A 24,095-nucleotide genomic window follows, 5' to 3' on the forward strand; every position below is an offset into this window, starting at 1 on the left:
TTTGTGTAAACAGTATTTTTCCAAAGACATGTAAAATGACTTTAAACATTCATTTTTATAAGATTTTGAGTTCCAAATTTATTTTCCTCTTTCTCTTTCCCTCTCCCTCCCCAAGATGGCAAGCAATTTGATATAGGTTATACATGTACAGTCATGTTAAACATATTTCCATGTTAGTCATACTGTAAATGAAGAAACAAAAGGAAAAAATATCCATAAAATGTGAAAATAATATTCTTTCATTAAAATAGTCTGCAATCAGACTCCATGGTTCTTTCTCTGAATATGGATAACATTTTTCATCATGAGTCTATCTGAATTGTTTTGGATCATTGCATTGCTGAGAAGATGTAAGTCTATCAGAGTTGACTAACACACAGTGTTGTTGTTACTGTGTAACGTGCTCTCCTGGCAGTTACAATTACTAGTCTGTCCTAGACCCACCAGAGTACCTTTGACCACTGTCTTTTGCAGTGTGAGCTCTACCCGGCTCGCCTCCTCTGAGGCCTTCTAAGGTCTCTGGCCACAATCTCTTGAATCTATAGCTTAGTAACCGGTAGCGCACTCAAGAACAACCATGTGTAATCTTAAAAGCCTTTATTATACCTACTCACATAATGCCCTAACTGATGCCCTGACTTGTTGGTTCCCAAGTGAACACCTGGTCAGAAGACCCACGTGTTCACTACCAAAATCCTTACCTCTTTCGGCTACCCATCTTGGCTTGGCCACCCAGGCTAGGAGCCAGGGTGAACAGCTTGAGGTTAAAGAGGGCGGTTGCTGCCTGCAGTGGGCTTACATAGGGCCTGTGAGGTCACACACACAGCCAATCAGCGAGAGAGTCACCCATTACTTCCGGGCCTCAATCTCCCGATGCACTGTGTCCGCCCATTTAAAGGGCCCTTACATTACTGTATACAATGTTTTCCTGGTTCTGTTCACTTCATTCAGTAACAATTCATGTAACTCTTTCGAGGTTTTTCTGAAATCTGTCTGCTTATCATTTCTTATAGCACACTTATTTCTTGTACTTGACAATTAGGACACAGTGGATAGAACATTGGACTTGGAGTATGAAAGAACTGAATGCAAATCCTGCCCCAGAGACTTACTCTACACAAGTCACTGTTTGCCTCAGTTCCTTGATCAAAAAATAAGCTGGAGAAGGCAATGATAAACCATTCTAAGATGTTTGCCAAGAAAATCCCAGAAAGAATCAATGAGCCAGACAGGACCAAAAATCAACTAAAGAACAACAATAACAACAACTTCCTCATTCTAAGTCTGGCACTATAACCATTGTGCAATACATATAAATGTTAGCTATTGTTATTGTTTTGCTCTTGTTTGGATAAAATGAGTTAATATTTGTAAAACTTTTTTGCTATCCTTAAGATACTACATTAATACTCTCTGTATGTATATTTGTGGTAAATGCCAGAATTAATTTCCTTTCACACAATTCTTAAGTTGGACAGGTTTAACCTATTGAATACTTCAGAAAAAAAGCATATCTGACTCTCCAGGGGGGTTGGCTAAAAGCTAATCTTTCTTTCAAAGAAAAAAATGTATTTTATTAATAAGGTCTTAATTTCTTAATATTCATATAATACCAATGCCTAGCTCCATGTTCTTTATCAGATGCATTTATTGACTTGGCCAAGTATTATGTTTGCCATTGATAAATGAAATATGCCTGTTTTTTCTCTGTTTTACAGCTCCTTAGTCATTAAGTGACATGTATATCTGGCCCAGCCTCCCTCCCTCTGGGAGGAGCTGAGAGAGCTTAGTCTATCCTTTATTAAACAAACATATTTATTCACAGCACCTAGTCCAGCTGCTGAGCTTGGTAGGTTTTCTCTGGGTCTCTTTCATCTTGTCCCCCACCAAGGCAAAATACACCTGCAACTAAGCCTTCCCAGCTTAGAATAACAAACACAAAAGACCCTTGGTCAGGTCACTTTTTTGTATATCTTTGTTCTCTTTATCTTATTGCCTCTTCTAAGAACATTGAAAGAATTCTTCTAAGTTGACTGAGTCACTGGAGCTGATCTGGGTTTCTGATTTTTCTGAGAGACAAGGAACAGGTAAGGAATTGCACTACCCTTTGTTTATAATGACCTTGTTTAAGCTAATCAAAAACTCAAAGAAACAAAAAAGTAAATGGTGAGCAGGGTGTAGAGGAAGATGTGGTTAGTGTTTGGGAGAACTGCCTTTTTAGCACTGCTATTAACTACCGGTGTGATCTCAGGAGTCACTTTGTGTGAGCTAATTTACTTATAAAATGAGACGAGATGATCTTTAGGTTTCTTACAGCTCAGAAGTATTTAGCTCTGCTGTACTGTTGAAGACATGAAAAAGAAAGTTTTGATGTATCTTTGTTATATAGATGCTATAGTGTGATGGGGCTGAGTTTTCCTCCTTAAACAATAAAGATTAAATCTAGGACCAAGATGTTAATGCGCAGACCTGAAATTTGTTCAGTTAGATTAAACTCAAAATGGAGGCAGTCCCATATGCCGTTTTTAAAGCTGAGCAAGATAAAAATAAGAAATTTCAAGTTGTTAGGTGTGAATTCTTCCTCTCCCTAAGACCTAATCATCTCTCAGTATTTATATCACTCAGTTGGAACTTATTGTATAACAGCACCAAGTTCAAATGATTAACAGACATATATCAGAAAGAGCTTTTTGGGGAATGGCATGTCAGGAGTCACTCACGTGATTGGTTTCCCAGACTATCTTATATGGGTGGCTATAGCATCAGTTTTCACAAATTCCCTTTTGGAATTTTAATTTTAAAAAATTACACTCATCATTTGGCTGTTATCATGGTGGATTTTTGAATACACTTGTCCATTTTGTTCCCACGGCAATTGGTAACTTTATCAGGATCTCATATCTAGTAAGTGTTGTCTCTAAGACTAGATTTGAACTCAGGTTCTCCTGACTTCAGGGCCATTCACTGTAGTACTTCACTGTCCCCTATATTCCTTTTATTATGTTATTAGTAAATCATGAATATAGGAACCAACCTCTCTCCTCTCTTAAGAAGAGGTAGGCACTAATTAAGTCCTGCTCTGGGAAGGAGTACAATTTTACAATTGTTTCAGCCATGTTTGAGTCTTTGGGGTTTCCTTGGCAAAGATGCGGCTGTGGTTTGCCATTTCCTTCTCTGGCTCATTTTTGAAAATGACGAACTGGGTTAAGTGACTTACCCAAGATTATATAGATAATAAATGTCTGAAGCCTCATTCGAATTCAGGAAGATAATTCTTCCTAACTCTAGGTCTGGAAGCTTATTTACTATGCCATTTAACTGCCCCTCTGAGAAGGAAAAGAAGGGTAATTGGGGCAGGGAGATGAGGCTGTTCAAAGACCATTGAACAGACCTGGCTAGCTAAAAATTAATCTTCCCTGTATATGTGAAAAGGAAATAAATGAAAATCCAGCAAGAACCTGTCCCATCCCCATTAGGATTTACTTTGGACAGTAACTTGAGCCAGATCCACAATACTATCTTGGATCACAATCTTTTGTGTAACCATAATCTGATGTCATTCCATATCCTCACTATGACCACTATTAATTCCACCCCTCAGTTTTTCCCTGAGTCATCACTTTTTCTTCTTTTAATTTCAATATATTTTATTTTTCCAATTACATGTAAAGATAGTATTTAATGTTCATTTTTGTAAGATTTTAAGTTCCAATATTTTTCCTCCTTTTCAGCTTTCTTTCAAGACAACAAGCAATCTGATATAAGTTGCATATGTAAATACATTTTAAGCATATTTCTATATTAATCATTTTATGAAGGAAAAATCAGAACAAAAGGGTAAAAACACACACAAAAAAAGAGTGAAAATACTAACTTAAATCCTCCTTCAGTTTCCATATTTCTCTCTTTGGATGTATGTAGTATTTTATTAGAATTTCCTTGGATCACAGCTGTTATTATGTACAGTGTTCCCCTGGTTCTGCTCACTTCACTAAGCATCAGTTCATATTAAGTCTTCCCAGGCTTTTCTGAAATCAGCCTCCTAATCATTTCTTATAGAACAAAATATTCCATGCATTCACATACCATAACATTCAGCCATTTCCCAGACAATGGACAACCATTCATCCTTGCCACCAAAAAAAAGTTGTTACAAACATTTCTGCACATTTTTGCAAACATTTTGAGTTCTTTCCCATCTTTTATGACCTCTCCAGGATATATCAGGCCATCACTTTTACATTGACTGCATTCTTCTCTCTTCCCTAAGTTGACTCCTTAGTCAACTTTTTCTTTTTCAGTTGGTCAACTCTTCACTTTTTCTTTCTCTTGAGTCCCTTGCCTCAACATTCTATGGATCTTTCCCTGCCAACATTAGCCTGGGGTCACTCCCACCATGCACTCACTGCCTTTGCTCCTATTTATGTGCTGCTAAACAAAGCTAGAGAAAAATCACAAAACTGTGCTGACGGGGTCCACTATAAGTGGGGTGTTACATGATCTCAACTAGACCCTCATTGAATCAAAGCAACCTTATAACATCTCCCTACTGCACCACATGTACTATCGAACTCACCAAACCTCTTTTTCATTCTCTCTCAAACTGCCAATGACTTCCTGACCCTTATCCTCTCAGTCGAAAACTTTGATTCATATTTCACTGACAAAGAGAACATCTACCAAAAATCGTCTCTTCTTCTCTCTTCCTCATCTTAGATTTACTTCACTCTCTCTTTCCTCACCCCTGTCTCATGTGAAAGGGGGGGCCCTTCTTCCTACCAAGACAAACTCCTCTGTATGCAAAAGTGATCCTATTCTATCTCATCTTCCAATATCTCTGTATCCCCACTCTATCACTAATCTTCCTTTTTATTGGCTGCTTTCCTCCTGCCTACAAATATGCCTGTGTCTCTTCCATCTTCACCTGGCTTAGTCCTGGCTACAATAAGTGTCTCCCTTTCTCCTCTCACTCTCTTCTTAAACCCTTATAATTCAGTTTCCTTATAATGTAGTTATTTCTATTTTGTCCACAAGCCCTGAGGGTCTTCCCTAGCCAGATTAATTTTTTTTGACTAGGTAAAAGAGACCATTCTTAGCCTCATTTTTGCCTAGCCTTGAGACCTGAGGAAGAGTCAAAAAAGGCCAAGGTTTCCTACTCTATCTAGACTATCATCAAAAAAAATTTAAGTCCAGTGACTATATACATAATACAATATATTACATTATTATGTATATCCCATATGTATTTATGTAATACATTGTAATATGCATATAGCCACCGGACTCAAATTTTTTTCTGAGGAAAGAATGAAGCTGCTGACTTTGCACAGCCCTCCCTCATTTAAATACAATTACTTGCAAGTTGTGATATCTCATTCCTGATGTCATGGGGCTCTTCTAGAACAAAAGACAAACAATAACTTGTGAGAGTCAAAGTTAGGCTAAGAAAGCAGGAATATGAGAGGTAGACAAAAAAGGTTATGTTGGAGATTGAGACTCTGAATGCTCAAGCTCCTTTTGTTTACTGTGCTCCTCCTTGTACCAACTTATGCCAAGCTTCCAATTTAGTTCAGGGAGAAAGTAACATTAATAGATATGAAGAGGTGAAATACACACCAGGAGAGGTAACTGAAGAGATTTGGGAGAGCAATAGAGTGCAAATATTGATTGATGTGTGTGTGTGTGTGTGTGTGTGTGTGTGTGTGTGTGTGTAATAAACATTTGTTACAATTCAATTGACCTGAAGAAATCATCCCAGACATCCATCACATGTTCCAAAGATTTGCTCTTTTATTTTACGTTAAACAGGACTCAAGTATATACAACACTGAAGTCAGTCCTACTAGATGAGCAATATGGTTTGGGGAAGCAGTCTCATGTGATGAGATCAAATATAAGCACTAAATGGGGAGATTCCATTCAAGAGAGCAATTTTGACACCATTTGGTGGGTTTCCGTCATGTGACTAATTCACAATGGTCATTCTCATTGCCAAAAGATCATCTTATTTACAAGAAGAGGTTACAGACAAAATAAAGAGATAAAATAGGCACCAGGAGCAATAAATATGAAATGGATTTGGGAAAGCATATAGTTCACAAGGAAAGGGGTTTTAACAATAGAAAAGAGATGTTCTCTTTCTCTTTTCAGCCCCACTTAGACTTCATCACATAATTATGTGTCTACATGTATATAGAGATCATATTTATTTTTTGCTTTATTTATAATAAAACATTAATCTCAAACATAGCAGATATTTTAACAAGCAAGAATTGCAAATTTCCAAACAACCATCAATCAATTAATAAATTAATAAATTAAGTCCCTACTATGTGCCAGGCATTGCCTTAAGTGCTGAGTGTTTGAGATAAAAAAAACACACACACCAAAAAACAAGTGAAGTCTGTTGAGAAATAAAATGAGTATGTTTACAAATATACGGGGAGCAAAAGAAAGAAGAAACTTTTAAAACATATGCACACAAATTAATAAAGATTCCTACTCTTTGAATGTCTAAGATTCTCCTCAAAAGAAATCTAGTGAGAAAAGCAAAATCTGTTTGTCCATACTGTCAGCAGAAACTGGAATATATGATCTCATAATTCTCTTCAATTCCTCCAGAGGTTTTTGCTGGTAGGTGGTATCTATGGAAATAAGAGACCCTAGGGAAGATAGGTGGACAGAAGTCTAGTTAACTCTTCTATTGGCAATTGCCTGTACTGAGAGCTCCTGAAACAGATACCTCAGTGCCTGCTAGAATCCGCTTGTATGCATAACTCACATAAATTGTCAGAGAATTTCAAAGTGTTGAAGGTTTCAGAGCAATGGAAATGAATCTGAATTGGAAAACCTGGTCTCTTACTTGCTAACAATGTGATTTTATTAATAATAGCATTTATGTAGCACTTTAAAGTTTGTGAAGCACTGTACCTAAGTTATCTTATTCTCTCTTCCCAACAACCCAGGAAGGTAGGTGCTATTATTATCCCCATTTTATAGATAAGCAAACTGAGGCTGAAAAAAAAAAATCTTGATGTCCAAGATCACACAGAAATATAAGGCTGAAGTAAGATTCTAATTCAAATCCAACATTCTGCATTTCCTCCCTTAATCTGGCTTCTCTATTTTTCCATCTACAAAATGAGAATCAATAAGCATGTTTGAAAAAAGTCTGAACTTGAAAATAGCAAAGCCAAATTCAAATTCCACCTCAGACATTTGTACCTGGGTGACTCTGGGCAATCTATATATTTATATAGAGAAAAAGATTCTGGACAAGTAGATATAACGATGAGAGTAAAACTTGCACTAACTAATATACAGCGTGACTTACAAAATAATAATAAGAGCAAGCATTTATGAAATGCTTTAAGATTTTCAAAGTGTTTTACAAATACGACCTCATTTGATCCTCACAAACACCCTGGAAGGTAAGTGCTTTTTTTGATCCCACTTTTACAGATGAGAAAATTAAGGCAGCAGAATGCTCTAATGGAGGCAGGAAGACCTGAGTTCAAATTTAGCCTCAGACACTTACTAGCTGGGTGACTTTGAAAAAGACTCTTGATTTCTTTCTTCTTCAGTGTTCTCATTCATAAAACGGGACTAAAATAGCATCTATCTCCTAGTCTCCTATGGAGACTAAATGAGATAACATGGACAAATCATTTTGCAGACCTTATAGCATTAAGCAAATTGTAAATATGATTAATGTCATTACTGTAAAGCATTAAATTATAAACAAGCAATTATTAAATACTTCCTATACATCAAGCACTGTGCTATATATGGAGGATGCAGATACAAGAATTAAATAATCTGTAATGTTAAAGAGCTTGCATTCTCTTGTCAGAAGACACATGTACAACTATAAATATAAATAGAATCAAAATGAATCCATTGTAATGATTCAGAATGTAAGGGAAGGGGAAGAAGCACCAACAGCCAGAGAAATGCAGAAACAGGAGAATATCATTTTTGTTGACTTTGTTCTTTTTGGAACCAAAGAGCAGAACTAAATTGCAGTCGAACGGCCTTAGATATTTATTAACTATGTGATCCTGGTCAAGTTGCTTAACCTTGTTTAACTCAGTTTCCTCAATGTAAAATGACCTGGAAAAGGAAATGTCAAATCACTCCAGTATCTTTGCCAAGAAAACTTCAAAAGGGTCACAAAGAGTTGGAATGGACTGAAAATAACTGAACAGAAAGTTACTAATTTTTGATTGATTGAAGGAAAACATTACTAGAAAAATATAGTTATCCAAAAGTCAAATGAGTAAATGCATGAGATGAATCTAATTTTGGTTGGAGTTAATGGGTAACCATGAAGTTAATTTGGGCATTTGCTTGAATTAATCAGTTAATTAATAGCCTAAATTAAATAATACAGGCACAGATCGAACTTGACAGCTTTTGAGTTCCTTTCTGAACCTAAAATTTTATGATTCTATCCAAGCTATTTCAGGAGCTTGAAATCTTGGAAAGTAGATGAAGAAAGGAGAGGCTGTTGTATCCTGGGTACAATAGAAAGGTGAAAAACTAGCTTGCTGAATTCAGGGGCAAAATCTGAGACTTGGAAACTCTGGTCATGCATTAGAATCTGTCTAGTCTGAGAGGCTGTGAAAGGCAGTATCTGTATCTTCATGATCAGCAATGGGAGAACCAATGGAGAGAGCTATGAGGTTAACCAGTGAGATCAGTCTCAGTCTCTTACAACAGATGTGAATTGTAGATTCTGGAGGGCCTCCTGGGACTGGTTTAACAGAGGTTACCCTGGACAGCAGAAGCACAGGGTGATGCAGGACAAAGAAGTTCATGATAATAATATGATAACTTTAGAGATACTATGGAAACAGCTCTCCTGCCTCATCATTTGAAATTATTTGAGCTTGGTGCAGAGTTCATGAGAGCAGCTTAATGATCACCAAGAATTTGCTGTTAACATCTTAGAAAACAGGCTTGTTGAACACGTTGGTTGCTTCCTTATGCCCTTCCCAATGGCTCCAGAGGAGTTAGTTAGGGAATCAAACACCATTTTCTTTAAGAGATCTTGACAAGACCGCACATACACATGCACATATACTGCTAGAGTCTTCCCTATGAAAGTACCTTCTATTTCTTTAGATAGATAGATACATAGATATATTGATGATAGATGGATGGATGGATAAATGGATAGATAAGTGGCTGGATGGAGAGATATATACACATATATCTTACAAGATATATTTAAGATATACACATATATTTAAAGCATAAGATATATGTGTATGTATGTGTATGTGTCTTCCATTCTAATATGAATTCCTTGAGGGCAGGGACCGTATTTTGGTCTTTCTTTGTAACCCCAGAGGTTAGCACAATACATAGCTCATATTAAGAACCTAATAAATGTTTGTTGACTCATTAATTGATGTCATTCCATAAATCCACAGACTTCCTCCCACTCTCCACCCCTTGATATTATGTAAGTTATTTTAAATTCCATTGTTTGGAGTAACTAATATAGTGAATGATACTATGGGGTGTACCCAAAGTCATTTCCCATCAACTCTTCTAGTCCCATCCTTAGGGCCTACTACAATACTAGAAACATTATTGATGTGGCAGCTGTGTTATGTGTTGTCTTTGATGGAGCCTAGGAGCCTGATGCTTAAAAACTAAATTACAGAAAACATGTAGTGCCTTCCCTAGAGGCAGGTGCTGTGACATCAATACTAAGCAACAGGGAAAGGACAAAATCTGTATGGGATACATGAAGAAACTCAAGCATTTGAAAGCCAAAAATTGTCTTGATGAAGACCTTTAACTAGTAGCTTTGCAATAGGCTTCAAGATCAACCAGCAGGGCCTCTGATAGGAGCAAGTGATTTGCTAATACTACCAGATAGGATCCAAAGGCCAGAATGGATTGAAGAATGGGAAAGTTTGCAATCCATGAAGCTAGGAATCAACTGACAAAATTGGGCACCTTGATGTTGGCAGCAGAGGGCAATACAGGGCATGCTATGAGCTCTGAGTTCATACATACTCAGATTTCACTAGTTTTAATGTGGGTAAAAAAGAAGAGCCTATAAATGGACAAAAAGTAGAGAACAGCCTGCAATAGTAAAGCTCAGGCTTCAATCTCCAGTCCGGTAACATTCTGGCCTAAGATGGACTCAAATTTTAGATATGAGTGGGCTTGTAATTTTTGACTCCTTTGTGTAGGCACTGGTGCCCTAATGAAAGATAAGGGCAATGACCCTACACAGAAGTGGGCTCAAAAGGGCAAAGTCCCACCACCACCACAATGACCTGGGGTTTAAAGTTGTAAGAGGCTACAGGGCCCCAGAATGAAGGGCACTTTGGGGAAAGAGCATCCCGAAGGAAAGCATTTAAGCAATTGTTGTATCTCAGAAGATGAAAGGAGCCAGTTATCAGGACCCTAAAATTTAGGTTTCTACTTCAAGAGACTTTGACAAGGATTAAGAACTTGGATTAGAATTGTGATGATGGGAACAATATTCTACTTCCCAAGCCCCACACAGTTTGGTCTAGATTTTCAAAAAAGATCAATCTCAGGGTTTCATTAACTTGGCTAATGAAGGGCTCAAGTAATAAACATCACTTCCAGGTAATTTTTATTAAAAAAAAAAAAAGCTACAAAGGGAGAGTGATAAAAGAAATGGCATTTTGGGGGAGGGAATGGTCAGTAATAAAACATGTAAAGCCCCAGAATGAAAGGAGAGAGACTAGAAAAATGGGGGAAATACAGTCAACAATAATAATTGCAAAAAGATTTAAAGTAAGTATCTCTGTGAAGGCCTTATTTTTCAAACATGACTGAGTCAAATTTATTTTAAAAAAAGGTGAAAGAGAAAAAAGAGAGAGAGAGAGAGAGAGAGAGAGAGAGAGAGAGAGAGACGTGCCCCAATTGACAAATGATCAAGAGATAAGATCTATGCACAAAGGGCTATAAATTTATGCACATATATTGACTTACCAATACCACTACTAGGCAGGAATACCAAAAAAGACTTTTAAAAAAGAAATGAAAAGGCCTCTGTGTACAAAAATATTGTAGAAGCTCTCTTCTCAGGGCAAAAAAATGGAAATTAAGAACATATCCATCAATTGGGGGATGACTGAATAAGTTGTATATGGGATTGTCATAGAATATTATTGTTCTCTGGGAAATTATGAGTAGGATGCTCTCAGAAAAGAAAAAAAATTTGAAAAGTCTTCCATTAACTTAAGCAAAGTGAAATTTATTGTATACAAAGTAAGAGCAATGTTCTTTGATTTTGCTATGCTCAGCAATACAATGATCCATGTCTCTCTGTCTCTCTCTGTATCTCTCTTTTAGCTTTATTATTCTTGAAGTTTTTTTAATTAGGATGGGGGAGATCTGTATTTTCTTTCATTACATGACTTATGGAAATATTTTGCATAACTTCACATGTTATTTCTTAATGGGGACTGGAAGTAGGGATAAGAGAAAGAATCTAGAAATTAAAAGTTTAAAAAAAGGCACATGCAAATAATTATAAAAATTTTAACTGGAGGAAAAATATTAAATAAATAAATATAATTGTTTTTAAAAATCATCTATAAGGGTTTCATCATGGCTCCAAGGCTTGGTTGGTAAACCATAACAAACAACTCGGACAAAGGGGTACTTCACTCAGCTGAACCAACTCATGATGTCCTCAATATAAATTCTCATTGAATGTTCTTTCCCTGCTATGGCTAAGTTCTCCATAAGCATATCATTTTGTCCCAGCTGAGAACTGACCCAAAATAACTGGTTTTGTACTCAAATCATATTCAGCATTCAGAGATCAGTTTATAGAAAAACACAAGGTAGAACATTAGATAAAATGTTTGACCAGGAAGCATTTAAGAAAGCATTCAATAGCTTTCTTGTTTCTTTTAGCAAAAGTTAACCAGTGTTTTCCACAAATCCAAGCTGAAAAGGCCAAGGATTATAGAGAAAATATGATAAGTGAGACAAAGTGGAGGTTGTTGTTCCCTTAAGGTATTTACCAGGGAACACAGGGATCCCTAACCTCTGGATCATTAAAAAGACTAAGGAAGTGGAGCCAGGACTGCAATTGCTGAGATAAGGCATTTTGGAGGCCAGCTTGAGAAGTTGGATGGAGAGCTCCCTAACTCTGGACTAAGAATGTATAGAGTACTTGAAGAGTAGTAGAGTCACCATATGGATGATTTATGAGAGAGATCCAGAGAGTAAGTGGCTTGGAGAGTGCCATTGAAGATCTGGGGAAGGAAGCGATAACTAGTAGCAGTGTTTCCTCTAATCTAAGGAAGATTACTGGGAGAAAGGAATAAAGTTTAAGGTTGAGAAATGGGTTTCTGCTGCATGCAGTAGAAAAAAAAAAGAATTATAGAAGACTATAAAATCTCATTCTGTCTATACAAATTCTAAATCATGAGTTTCTTCATACTCTCTTTTCTGATTTCTTCAGTTTTCGTTTAGAAAAAAAATCAATTTCTTTGAGAGATAATCTAAGACATACAATATGCATAATTGCAACAGGACATTCCTTTGCTGGTGATTCCACGTTCAGTCATATCCAGTTCTTCATGACCCCAAATGAGGTTTTCTTGGAAAAGATAACTGGAGCAGTTTCTGGTACAATGTCCAGTTGCCTGAAATATATCTTGCCACTGGTCTCACATGGCTCTAGAAAGAAAAGTCAAGCCGATGATTTTGCACAGCATTCCTTCATTTCAATTCAATTCACTTACATATCACAACATTACCTTCCTGATGTCATTGCCCTCTTCAAGAACAAAAGACAGATGAACAATAGCTAGAATGATCTGCCATTTTCTTCTCCAATTCATTTCACAGATGAAAAAACTGAAGCAAACAGAATTAAGTGACTTGCCCAGGACACAGCTATTAAATATTTGCAGCCAGATTTGAATACAGGTCTTAACCTCCTTGCCTAGTTCTTCAATTTGTAATATGAGATGGGAAAGAATATGGTAAATCAATCCAGTATTTCTGGAGGAAAAACATACTTCAGTGGGGTCACAAAGAGTCAGACACAACTAAAAAATGGTTGAACAACAACAGTAACTTCCTAACTCTAAACCTGGTACTTTAACCACTGTGCTATCAATTTAATTTCTGCTCCCTTTGAATTACATTTATTTTAAATAGCCATATTGCTGATTTCAATTAAGTTCTAGCGGGTTTCAGCTTTAGAAGAAATGATGTCATATCCTCAGTCTGTACCACAAATTACAGACCATAGAAAAAACTTAAAGACTGTTTCTTTAGTTCTCTCCTTTTACAGATGAGGAAAATGAGGCAAAAAGAGGTTTAAGTGAATTGTCCATTGTCACATATCTAATATGTGTCAAACACAATGTTTAATCCCAGGTCCTCCGGCTCCAAAGCCAATACTTTCTACATTGTACTGTATTCAAATTTATACTATTTGTATTCAAATTCATATTATTTGAAATTATAATTATTTAAAATATGATTATTTGTTCCACTTCAATGGAAATATGCAGAAGGAATAGAGATAATGTTACTACTACATAGGATTCATTATTCACACTAATTAGGACCCAGGTGACTAAATAAATATGTGTAAAATAGCTTATTACTATTTTAGCCAAAGCTAAAACTTGTACCATTGAAGGTAACATCAGCTGACTAATGACTTTTTCATATCCTTGTTTTTGCTCCCACTTGTTTTTCTTGAGAAGAACTTTGAACTTAGATTTCTAACCCTGTAATTAATGTAATAAAAAGGGATTTTCATTTCTAGGGCCTCATGCTGACAAAATCTATTTGAACCACACAATCCAATATTATGTAATTTTCATGGATGCAAAATTGAGTATTTAAATCACTCAATTTTGCATCCATGAAAATTCTAACAAACATATCTCAGTTTTTATGTACATAAAAGAGAATATGGTACAAAAGTTGTCTGACTTTATAATTGCTCTGAATCATGCTATTAATCAATCAACAAACATTTGTGTGCCAGTCTCTGTGGTAATCACTGAGGATACAAAGAAAAAAGGCAAATCTGAAAATCTTTAGAGGTTTGTCAATTTTGAACTCTGGGAGTTCCTCCAAATGCCTAATTCTGTGTATTATTTCTGCAATGCTCAAGTTAGAAGTCAAAATTATTTGACTCCTCAATAATCGATGTTAAATCAAGATTTTTTTTACTATTTGTGACTTAACTGTGACTAGATAAGCTATATTACAATAGGGAGCTATCATATGTAGTTTATTGTTTTACTTGACAAAAAACATAATATAAATATATATGTATATGTATCAAATCTGTATATCAAAAATTTACATCAAATATATATCAAGTGATAGTGTCAAAATGAAGATTTTATAAGCTTTACCAATGTTTATGGGTGTTTTCCACTTGTTTGTTTTAAAACCAGCTTTTTAAAAATGGAGAAGAAAGAAATGTTCAGACAGGAATTAGTGGAGGTTCATGGAGTCCCTCTCTTCTGGACCATCGCAGAAGCATGGTCCCAGGTAGAAGGATTTGAGGCCAGACCAGACGACCTTCTCATCTCTACCTACCCCAAATCGGGTGAGTTGTCATTTCATTAACACAATTACCAGCCATTTGTGTTACATAAGGACAATGTGATACTAAGCCAATCACCACAACTCTCAATACCCTTCATTAGACATGTCAAACATACAGTCATTAGACAGATCTGATTCAGAGTAGGGTTGAAACCAGATTAAAATGGAGTTCCTATTGGATTTTCATGTATTGATTTGTTCATCTAAATATATAAATATGTATGTATGTGTGTATGGATGTATATATATATATATATGTATGTATGTATGTATACATGTATTTTGTTATTAATCAATATGCAGCCCATGAAGGTATTTTTTTTATAGTGTAGGGACACTGTTTCTATGTGAATCTGACTCCACTGATCTAGACAACTCTTTAAGATTCAATTATTTTCTACTCCCATGATTCCCTCCTACTTCTCAGTGCTCTGTTTGGCATTAATTTGACTTAAATGCCTACTACCCGTCCAGTCCTCTCACAACTTACTCCTCCACATGTACTCTTCAATCAAGGCTCCCTGGCTTCCTGCTGGTCCCATCAAAAAGATGTTCCATCTCTCAGCTATGGAATTATCATTGGCTCTCATTCATGCCTGGAATGTTCTACCTCCTCTTCTCTACCTGCCAACCTGCCTGGATTCTTTTTTCTGACTTTCTTTTAAACTAAATACGATTTTCTACAGAAAGATTTTCTCAAGCCCTCTTAATTCTAGCATCATCCCTTTCTTAACTATTTATTTATCCTGCACATAGCTTATACAGATTTGTTTGCTGGTTGTCTCCTACATTAGATTATAAGCTTCCCAAGAGCAGGAATTATCTTTTGCTTTTTTATCTCCACCATTTAGTCTCTCAATAAATTTTGATTGACTGATTGATTTAAGAAGGTAAATTACAGAGAAGTTGACAATCAGCAATGCTTGAAGGAGTTTTCTCCCTGAGATTTCAGTCCCTATTGCTATTTCTTGTATGCTACCATTAAAATTCATTTTTCCACACATGGTCAAATGGCTCTACCAAAATTGGGTGCATCACTCCATTTAAAAAATTGAGTGTCTCAACATTTTGGGAGGGTGACATAGACTCTTTTGGCAGTCTTATGCAGCTTATGGACTTTTTGCAGAATAATTTTTTAATAACTAAGGGAAATGATAGTTTTCAACTCAAGGTTAGTGAAAATAAAGGTGTCTTTTTCCCCTCTTCAAAATCATGAACCCCCCTGAAATTTATTCACAAAAAAGGCATCTGTGGATCTCTAATTAAGAACCCTTCCTTTAAGTGTTCTAGCCCTTAACTGAGTTAAGTGGAAGAGCCCAACTCCTTCTTGACTGAAGACCAATAAAATCTATGTCATTTTTCTGCTTTTCCATCATCAAAACATCAATAACATACACAAATATATTACAAGCAAAGGCTTCATCTTAATGAGTTCAAATGCATTATTAATTGGCTTGTATTTAGTCAACAAATCAGAAGAGTTTTGTATCTGCAGTATTAATAACTTGTATTCTCCAGTACTGGATACTTCATTTGATTTTGAATGACCCTAATTGATTTTTCTGTTTTTTATAAGACCAACTTGACAAATTCAAGACCAGCTAGATCTGGATCTCAGTGATATTTACTCAAAAGAGCATTGCTAAGCCTCCTTTCTACCCACTTTTAATTTTAACATATTTTTATCAAGAAATTGCCTTCATAAAAAGAATATCTAACATTTATATAGCATTTACTACATGTCAAGCATTGGCTAAACATTTTACAGTTTTATCTCATTTGATCTTCACAACAACCCTGCTAGTTTGTGCTATAGTCATTATTTTACAAATTAGGAAATCTGAAGCAAACAAGGGTTAAGTGACTTGCCCAGAATCACACAGCAGATAAGAATATTACATAGTATTTGAACTCAATCCTACTGACTCAAGTACCAGTATTCTGTTCACACAGCCATTTAGCTACCTGCAGTCTCCTTGGGTGAAAATGTTTTGTTTTTTTCTTTAATAATCATACTTCCATAAAACTAAAATAAAGTCTTTTTCTTAACTTAATGAATTTAATTTCTATAATTTGCTTTTTCAGGTACCACTTGGGTCAGTGAAATCGTGGATCTGATCTATAACAATGGAGATGTAGAGAAATGCAAACGAGATGCTATATTCAATCGGGTCCCTTTCATGGAATTGATAATGCCTGGATATGTAAATGGTATTTCTACTTAATGTATTATATTAGAATAAATCAATCATTTTCATACTCTTCTTATCATATCTACAGCAGACATTATGAAAAAATATGGTGAAAAAAAGTCTGCAAAGCTAAAAAAAAGTATAGGAAGCTATTCAAATGTAATCTGAGAAAATAACAAAGTATAATAATTTAATCAGCAGATAATAACAACAGATTCTTTCCCTTCATTCTTCAACATCTTGGTGGTTAAGGGAGCATTCATAGGGCAGTAACTGGCCAAGAAATGCATCATTCCCTAAATACAGATCTAAAGATTTTTAAACCTTTGTTCAGATGCTCAAGGAAAATCTTGATTATGCATTTTTTTTTAATAGAAGGAAGCGCTATCCCCAGGAAAAACAAGAACTCAGGCCAAGTCTTTGTTTCTCAACAGATCTCTCAGATAACAACATTCTTCCCCTGCTCTTGGTTAGCCCTGCTAAACCACCACTGCTTAAGGCTCCCTCTTCTCTGAAGCTTGGCCCCACTCTTCCTGACATTTCCTGATGCTATCAAAACTTGTCCCATAGCTAGTTTCCTAGTTAAATAACAGAAAGGTAAGCACTGGGCTTAGCATGGGAAGGCTGAGTAAGTCTACCTCAGAGAGTTCTGAGGACTTCGGTGCTGAGCACATCTTAACATCTCTCAGCCTCAGTTTTTTCATCTCTAAAATGGAGATAATGTCATCTGTCTCAGATTGAATTGTAAATGACATAGTATATAACAAGCTCTTTGCATATCTTGAAACCATTCTATGGCCATTTGTACTCTGTCTAAATTATATTTCCCTCCATTCCATTTGAAAAGCAGCTGCCATAGTGTACTGAGCACTGGACTTGGCATTGGCAGTTCAAAGCCTATTTTGACACTGAAGTCAATGAGACAAGCTCTGAACAGTATAAGCTATGAAATGAATAAGAACAGTAGGCCTGTTTCCACAGCCCTAACAGGATAAGCATGGTGACACATGTTTGGATGATCAGTTTGCGGTCTGACTAAGGTGTTATAGAAATGTGAGCAAATATTCATTCACTTCATGAGCAATCAATTTCCCCGTAATTTCTCCATTTGCAAAATGGAATTGGTCATGGCTTTCTCTAACCACCAAATGGCAGCATGTTTAATTAATGAAATATTTATTGCTGAAACATCTATAAGCTCCTAAGGAAAATATTTAGAAAAGTGGCTGAAAAAAAGACTGTAAAAGCTGAGTATAAGACTAATCATAATTAATAAGTAAGTCTGGATATATGGCAGCTAAGTGGCATAGTGCATAGAGTGCTGGGCCTAGAGTCAGGAAGACTTATTTTCATGAATTCAAATCTGGTCTCAGACCCTGGGCAAGTCATTTAATTCTGTCTGCCTCAGTTTCCTTAACTATAAAATGGGGATAATAATAGCAGCATCTACCGTAGAGGGTTATTGGGAGGATCAAATTAGATAGTGTCGGTAAAGTATTTGGCATAGAACCTACATAACAGGTACTTGTTTCCTTCCTATCTCTCCTGTAGAAGACCAGCTCTAAGTAGCTTGGTGATATAATAGATAGAGCACCAAGCCTGGACACAGCAGGAGTTCAAATCTGGCCTCAGACACTTATTAATTTTAGGACCTTAGGCAAGTCACTTAACCCAATTTCTTTCCTTCCTCCCCCCCCCAAAAAAAAAGATTAGCTCTCAATATAAACTGACTTTGGCATACACGTGGATCATGAAACACTTAAATGATTTGCCCATAGTCATATATCATGTGTGTGTGTGTGTGTGTGTGTGTGTATGTCTTTATTAAGTAGGACTTGAAGCAATCTGGCTGTTCCCGACTTCAAGTCTGGCTCCCTGTTTAATTAAAATGTTGTGTCTCCTGATATCATAATGTTTATTTAATTTCTTTGCTCTTCTCTTTGTTCCTAAAGCACTGAGACTTTTATCAGCCACATTATCACCAAATCACCATCAAAAATAAAGATATTTGAACAGGACTATTACCCTCCCAGGCATGTTTGGTCCCAGTACATCAGTTTAAACTTAGCTAAATGAAACATCCCACATCCTATGAAAACTTTGTGAACTAGAGTACAGTCTTGTCCAGTAGATCTATAGAGTTAGTGCATTATAACGAAGGAAATGGAGCACAGGATCAAGTTTTTAGTGTTAGACGACTGGCATTTCTGGATGAACCTGTGCAATTTAGTTAAAGTCTCAGTTTCATCTGTAAAACAAGAAGATTTTACCTCCATCTTTTAAAAACCAAATAACCTCCATGTTGATTCCAATTCTAAACTATGAACTAATTCAAGAGACTTAGAGAAAAATGATTCACCAAATCATGATTTTCCAGAATTAAACTTAGATTTTTTTAAAAATAAGAAGATGAGGGGAAACATTTTCCACACCATAAAATTAAAATTCTGTGATTTATTAATTACATGATGAACTTTAACAAGGGAAGAACATGCTAATGATAAGTTGGACCAGAAGAGACATAAGTAATCATTGCCAATCTTGTCATTTCTTTCCACAACTTACAGGTGTAAAGCAGTTAGAAGAATTGAAGTCCCCACGCCTAGTGAAAACCCATCTGCCAGTGGAACTCCTTCCTTCCTCTCTGTGGAAGAATGACTGTAAGGTAATCAATTGGAAAGGAAAGAGGAGACTGATAAGCTGGCCTCTTGTAATCAGGCCTTTCATCTCCCACAAATGAAAGAGGTATTTGCTTCCCAGGGAGGAGACAATTAGATAAGATCTTGTCTACAGGGATGGCATCCATGTAATCAGAGATTCACAGAATCAAAGATACAGAATTTTTTAAATAGCTATCATTTTATATAGCACTTTTTGCTTTGCAAAGCAGTTTACAAAGAGTATTTCATTTTGTCCTCACAATTATCCTGGAAGGTAGATCCTATTATTATTTACATTTTTCTAGTAAGGAAATTGATGCAGACTTCCATAAGGTCAAACAGGTAGAAATGTGTGGGTCTGGATTTGAGCTCAGACCTTCCTGGCCCCAGCTCTAGTGCTCCATCTAATGGGCCACCGAGCTGCTTCTCTTCCTAGGGATCATTTCACAAGAGCACTTAGCTTCTACATGAGTATGTGACATAAAATAACTGCCACATAGAGTCAAGATGCTCTTATAAAGGTAATTTCTCCCTTAAATATCTCTGGAGAATAAAGTCTTCTTCCCTATTTCCTTACCATTTTAAAATCCTAATGCCTGGCACCATGCTTGACACATAGTAGATACTTTTAAAATATATGAAGGAATTGAATGGAACCTATTCAGTAGTAGATATGCCTAACTGGAAAGTCACTTGCTATTGGGCACTCTTACCCATCATTCCACACACACCTGAAAGATTGATATTTGTAAAGCACAGATCCAAGCAGATCACTCCTTAATTTAAGAAAAAAGCTTATAGGACTACCACTGAACTCTAGGATGAATAAAAATTCCTCTACTTCATCTCTGAAATCCTTCAAAACCTATCTCCAGCCCATAGTACAAATACAAATAATGTTTCTTCATTCACTGAATTCCAGCAAAACTATGCATTTTGCTGTCCCTGGTGCTGAACTCCCCCTATGCCCCTTGCTGAGTTCATTCATCTCACTCTCCCTCAGTTTCCTCATTTTTCAAATGTGGGAATTGGAAGGTCCTTTCCAGTTTTAAATATATGCTTCTGTGGCCTTCTGTTTCTTTATGGGTTATTCTTTATCTAGTTTGTATCTTTCTGGGGTTATCAAACTGTCTTCTGTGCTTGTAATAAGCTCCCTCCTCACTTCTTTCCCAACATCCCTAGTTTGCTTAAAGGCTTAGCTAATATTCCAGGTCCTCCAGAATTCCAGTCCTTTTCTCTATAAAAATTACCTTGCATTAATTGTATGCTTTTTTTATTTAATTTTCTTTGTATGCCATTTCTCACTCAAAAGAATGTAACTTTCTCAAAAGTAGGGGTTATTTTGTTACTTTCTTTATACATCTAGCAAAATGTCTGGTACATAATAAAAATTTAATAAACACGTATTAAATAGATTAATAAATGGCTTTAAAACATCATAGAATAGGGGGTGGAGCCAAGATGGTGGAGAAGGCACACACTCTTTAAGCTCCTCTCATGCCCTCACTACCAATCTTTTAATTTAACCTCAAAAATAGTGCTTGACTGGCAAAATTCATGAAGATTAAAGGTGCAACAACTTACCAGCTGAAGCTAATCTGGAAGACTACCAGAGCAGGTTTGTCTGAGGGGCTGGAAAAGACCAGCAGCAGGCAGGAAGATAGGAAAGTCTGGCGTCCTGAGCAGACCAGGAACTGGGATAGCCTCTGTGGCTAGAAAAGCAGTGGAAATGACCCTGCTTTGCCTTGATTGTAAACCTGGGGACCAGCACAGAGATTAGAGCCAGGAGTAAAGGGTACTCTAAAAACACTAGCACTGTACCCCCCCCAAAACTGGAAGTGACTCAGCATAGATCAGCACAACTGTGCAGCTGCATGCTGAAGCATGGCCAGGGCAGCTGCAAATCTACACAGCAGTGTGGTGCAGTCCAGGGCAGCCTCTAATCTGCACAGTGGTGGGCTCAGCCTGGGGCAACAGAACTTCCTCAACTGGACTGTGCTTCCAGGGCAGAGATACTTCCGGTCAGTGCAGGACTATTCAGCTGGTCAGATGCTAATACCCACAGCCTTACAGCCAGCTTTGGATTGGGGTAGTGACACTTTCACTGCTCAGACTCTTGCCTCAGGGCAATTGTTAATCCACACCGCAGGGGTTCTTAGCAGGGCATCCCCAGCAGATGGGCTATTCAGACCTTAGTCACTTCTGTTGGGGAACTATTTCCCAGAGCACTTCCATACCTGGCCATTTCTTGTAGCTGGTTGATAGGCCATCCATAGACCTATCCCTGCTCTGCAGAGGAAGCTGGTAACCTCCTGGCCCTTGAAAGCATACCCTACAGGCTTTAAAAAATGAGTAAAAAATTAAAAGGATGATTGATAGATTCTATACAGAAAGAGAGCAGGTTTTCAACCCTGAGGAGACTAATAGCAGACACTCTCCAGACAATTGTTGGTCCTCAACACAAAAGGCTCTCCCAGAAGAGACTATTAAAAATCTTAAAAGAGAGCTAGAAGAAAAATGGAGAAAGGAAAGAGAAGCTATGCAAGAGAGTAACAACTTCCTGAAATGTGAACTGGAAAAGGTAAACAACTTCCTGAAAGGTGAATTTAAAAAAGTAAAAAACTCCCAGGAAGTGCAGGGAAACAGAATTTGTGAAATGGAAAATGTAAAGAATCCCCAGGAAAGTAGAATTTGTGAATTAGAAAAAGAAAATAACTCACTAAAAAAAAAATTAGTTAAATGGAAAAAAATTCCATAGAGCAAAACAACTCATTTAAAAGCTCAATTGGGCATATACAAAAAAAGGTAATGAAGAAAATAACTCATTAAAAATCAGAACTGAACAAATAGAAACGAATGATTCCCTGAGACATCAAGAATCAATCAAGCAAAACCAAAAATATGAAAAAATAGAAAGAAATATTACATATCTACTTGGAAAAACAACAGACCTGAAAAATACATCTAGGAGAGATAATCTGAGGATTATTGGACTTCCAGAAAAGTATGATGAAAAAAAGGGCTTAAATTCCATTTTACAAGAAATCATTAAAGAGAACTGCCCAGAGGTAACAGAACCAGAAGGGAAAATAGGCATTGAAAGAATTCATCAAACACCTTCTGAAAAAGACCCTAAAATAAAACTCATAGAATACTGTGGCCAAACTTCAGAACTATCAGACTAAGGGAAAATATTACAAGCAACCAGGAAAAAAACAATTTAAATATCGAGGTGCCACAATAAGGGTCACTCAAGATCTGGCTGAGCACACAAAATGATCGAAGGGCCTGGAATCTAATATTCTGAAAGGCAAAAGAACTTGGAATGCAACCAAGAATAAACTAACCAACTAAGCTGAGCACTTTCTTCCATGGAAGAAGATGGACATTTAATGAAACAGATGAATTTCATTTGTTTCTAAGGAAAAAACCAGATCTAAACAAAAAATTTGATCTCCAACCAAGAGAAACAGAAAAATGTAAAAGGAACTCTTGAGAACTGTATTTCTGTTGTGGGTATACATAAAGTCCACATGTATAATTTGATTTTACTGATATAACATAAAAAAGGGAAATAGAAATGGAAAGGGGATAGTATCAGAAAAAGGGAAAAGGGGAGTTAAAAAGAGGGAAACTACATCATGTGAAGAGGCAAAGAAAACCTATCATATTTGAGGGAAGTTAGAGAGGGGGAGGAGCACTGTATAAATTTTACTCTCATCAGAGTTGGCTCAAAGAGAAAATAATTGAAATATTTGTTTTACAGAGAATTCTCTCTCACCTCATTAAAAAATGGGAGAGAAAAAGGGAAAAGGAAAAGAGAAAAAAAAGGGAAGGGTACAAAAAATGGGAAGGGATTTAAAGGAAGAAGGGAGGGATACTAAAGAGGGAGGGCTGCATGACACAAGTGGGGCTCATAAGTTTAATACTGGGGAAGGGGTTCAGGGGGCAAGGAAAAAAAGCATAATCTGGGGATATTATGATGGCAGGAAATACATAATTAGTAATTTTAACTGTAAATATGAATGGGATGAGCTCTTCCATTAAGCGGAGGTGGATAGCAGACTAGATTAAAAGTCAGAACCCTACAATATGTTGTTTCCTGTAAACAAAACACATTTAAAGCAAGGAGATATATATACAGAGTAAAGGTAAAAGGCTGGAGCAGAATCTATTATGCTTCAGGTGAAGTCAAAAAAGCAGGTGTAGCCATCCTTATCTCAGATCAAGCAAAAGCAAAAATTGATCTAATTAAAAGAAATAAAGAAGGAAACTATATTCTGCTAAAGGGTAGCACAGACAATGAAGCAATATCAATACTAAAAACATATGCAACAAGTGGTATAGCATCTAACTTCCTAAAGGAAAAGTTAAGAAAGTTGCAAGAAGAAATAGACAGCAAAACTATAATAGTGGGAGATCTCAACCTTGAACTTTTAGAATTGGATAAATCAAACCACAAAACAAATTTTTAAAAAATTAAAGAGGTAAATAGAATATTAGAAAAATTAGGCATGATATATCTTTGGAAAAAACTGAATGGTGATAAAACGGAGTATACTTTCTTCTCAGCAGTTCATGGAACCTATACAAAAATTGACCATATATTAGGACATAAAGATCTCCAAATTAAATGTAGAAAGGCAGAAAT

At 36.4% G+C, this 24,095-nt stretch overlaps 1 protein-coding gene across 1 annotated transcript in view; it reads left to right on the plus strand.

Annotated features, from left to right (window-relative positions):
• Window positions 1-1,767: 1,767 nt before the first annotated feature.
• LOC141548029 (sulfotransferase 1 family member D1-like) overlaps window positions 1,768-24,095 on the plus strand; it is a 33,733-nt gene continuing 11,405 nt past the window's right edge. Inside the window, exons 1-4 of the mRNA XM_074276788.1 lie at window positions 1,768-2,087; window positions 14,439-14,593; window positions 16,678-16,803; window positions 19,352-19,449. Of these exons, the coding sequence (XP_074132889.1) occupies window positions 14,449-14,593; window positions 16,678-16,803; window positions 19,352-19,449 (369 nt within the window). The 5' untranslated portion in view covers window positions 1,768-2,087; window positions 14,439-14,448. The remainder of the gene's footprint in view (window positions 2,088-14,438; window positions 14,594-16,677; window positions 16,804-19,351; window positions 19,450-24,095) is intronic.

This window comes from Sminthopsis crassicaudata, chromosome 6 (genome assembly GCF_048593235.1).
Source record: "Sminthopsis crassicaudata isolate SCR6 chromosome 6, ASM4859323v1, whole genome shotgun sequence".
In the NCBI taxonomy this organism is placed as follows: Eukaryota; Metazoa; Chordata; class Mammalia; order Dasyuromorphia; family Dasyuridae; genus Sminthopsis; species Sminthopsis crassicaudata.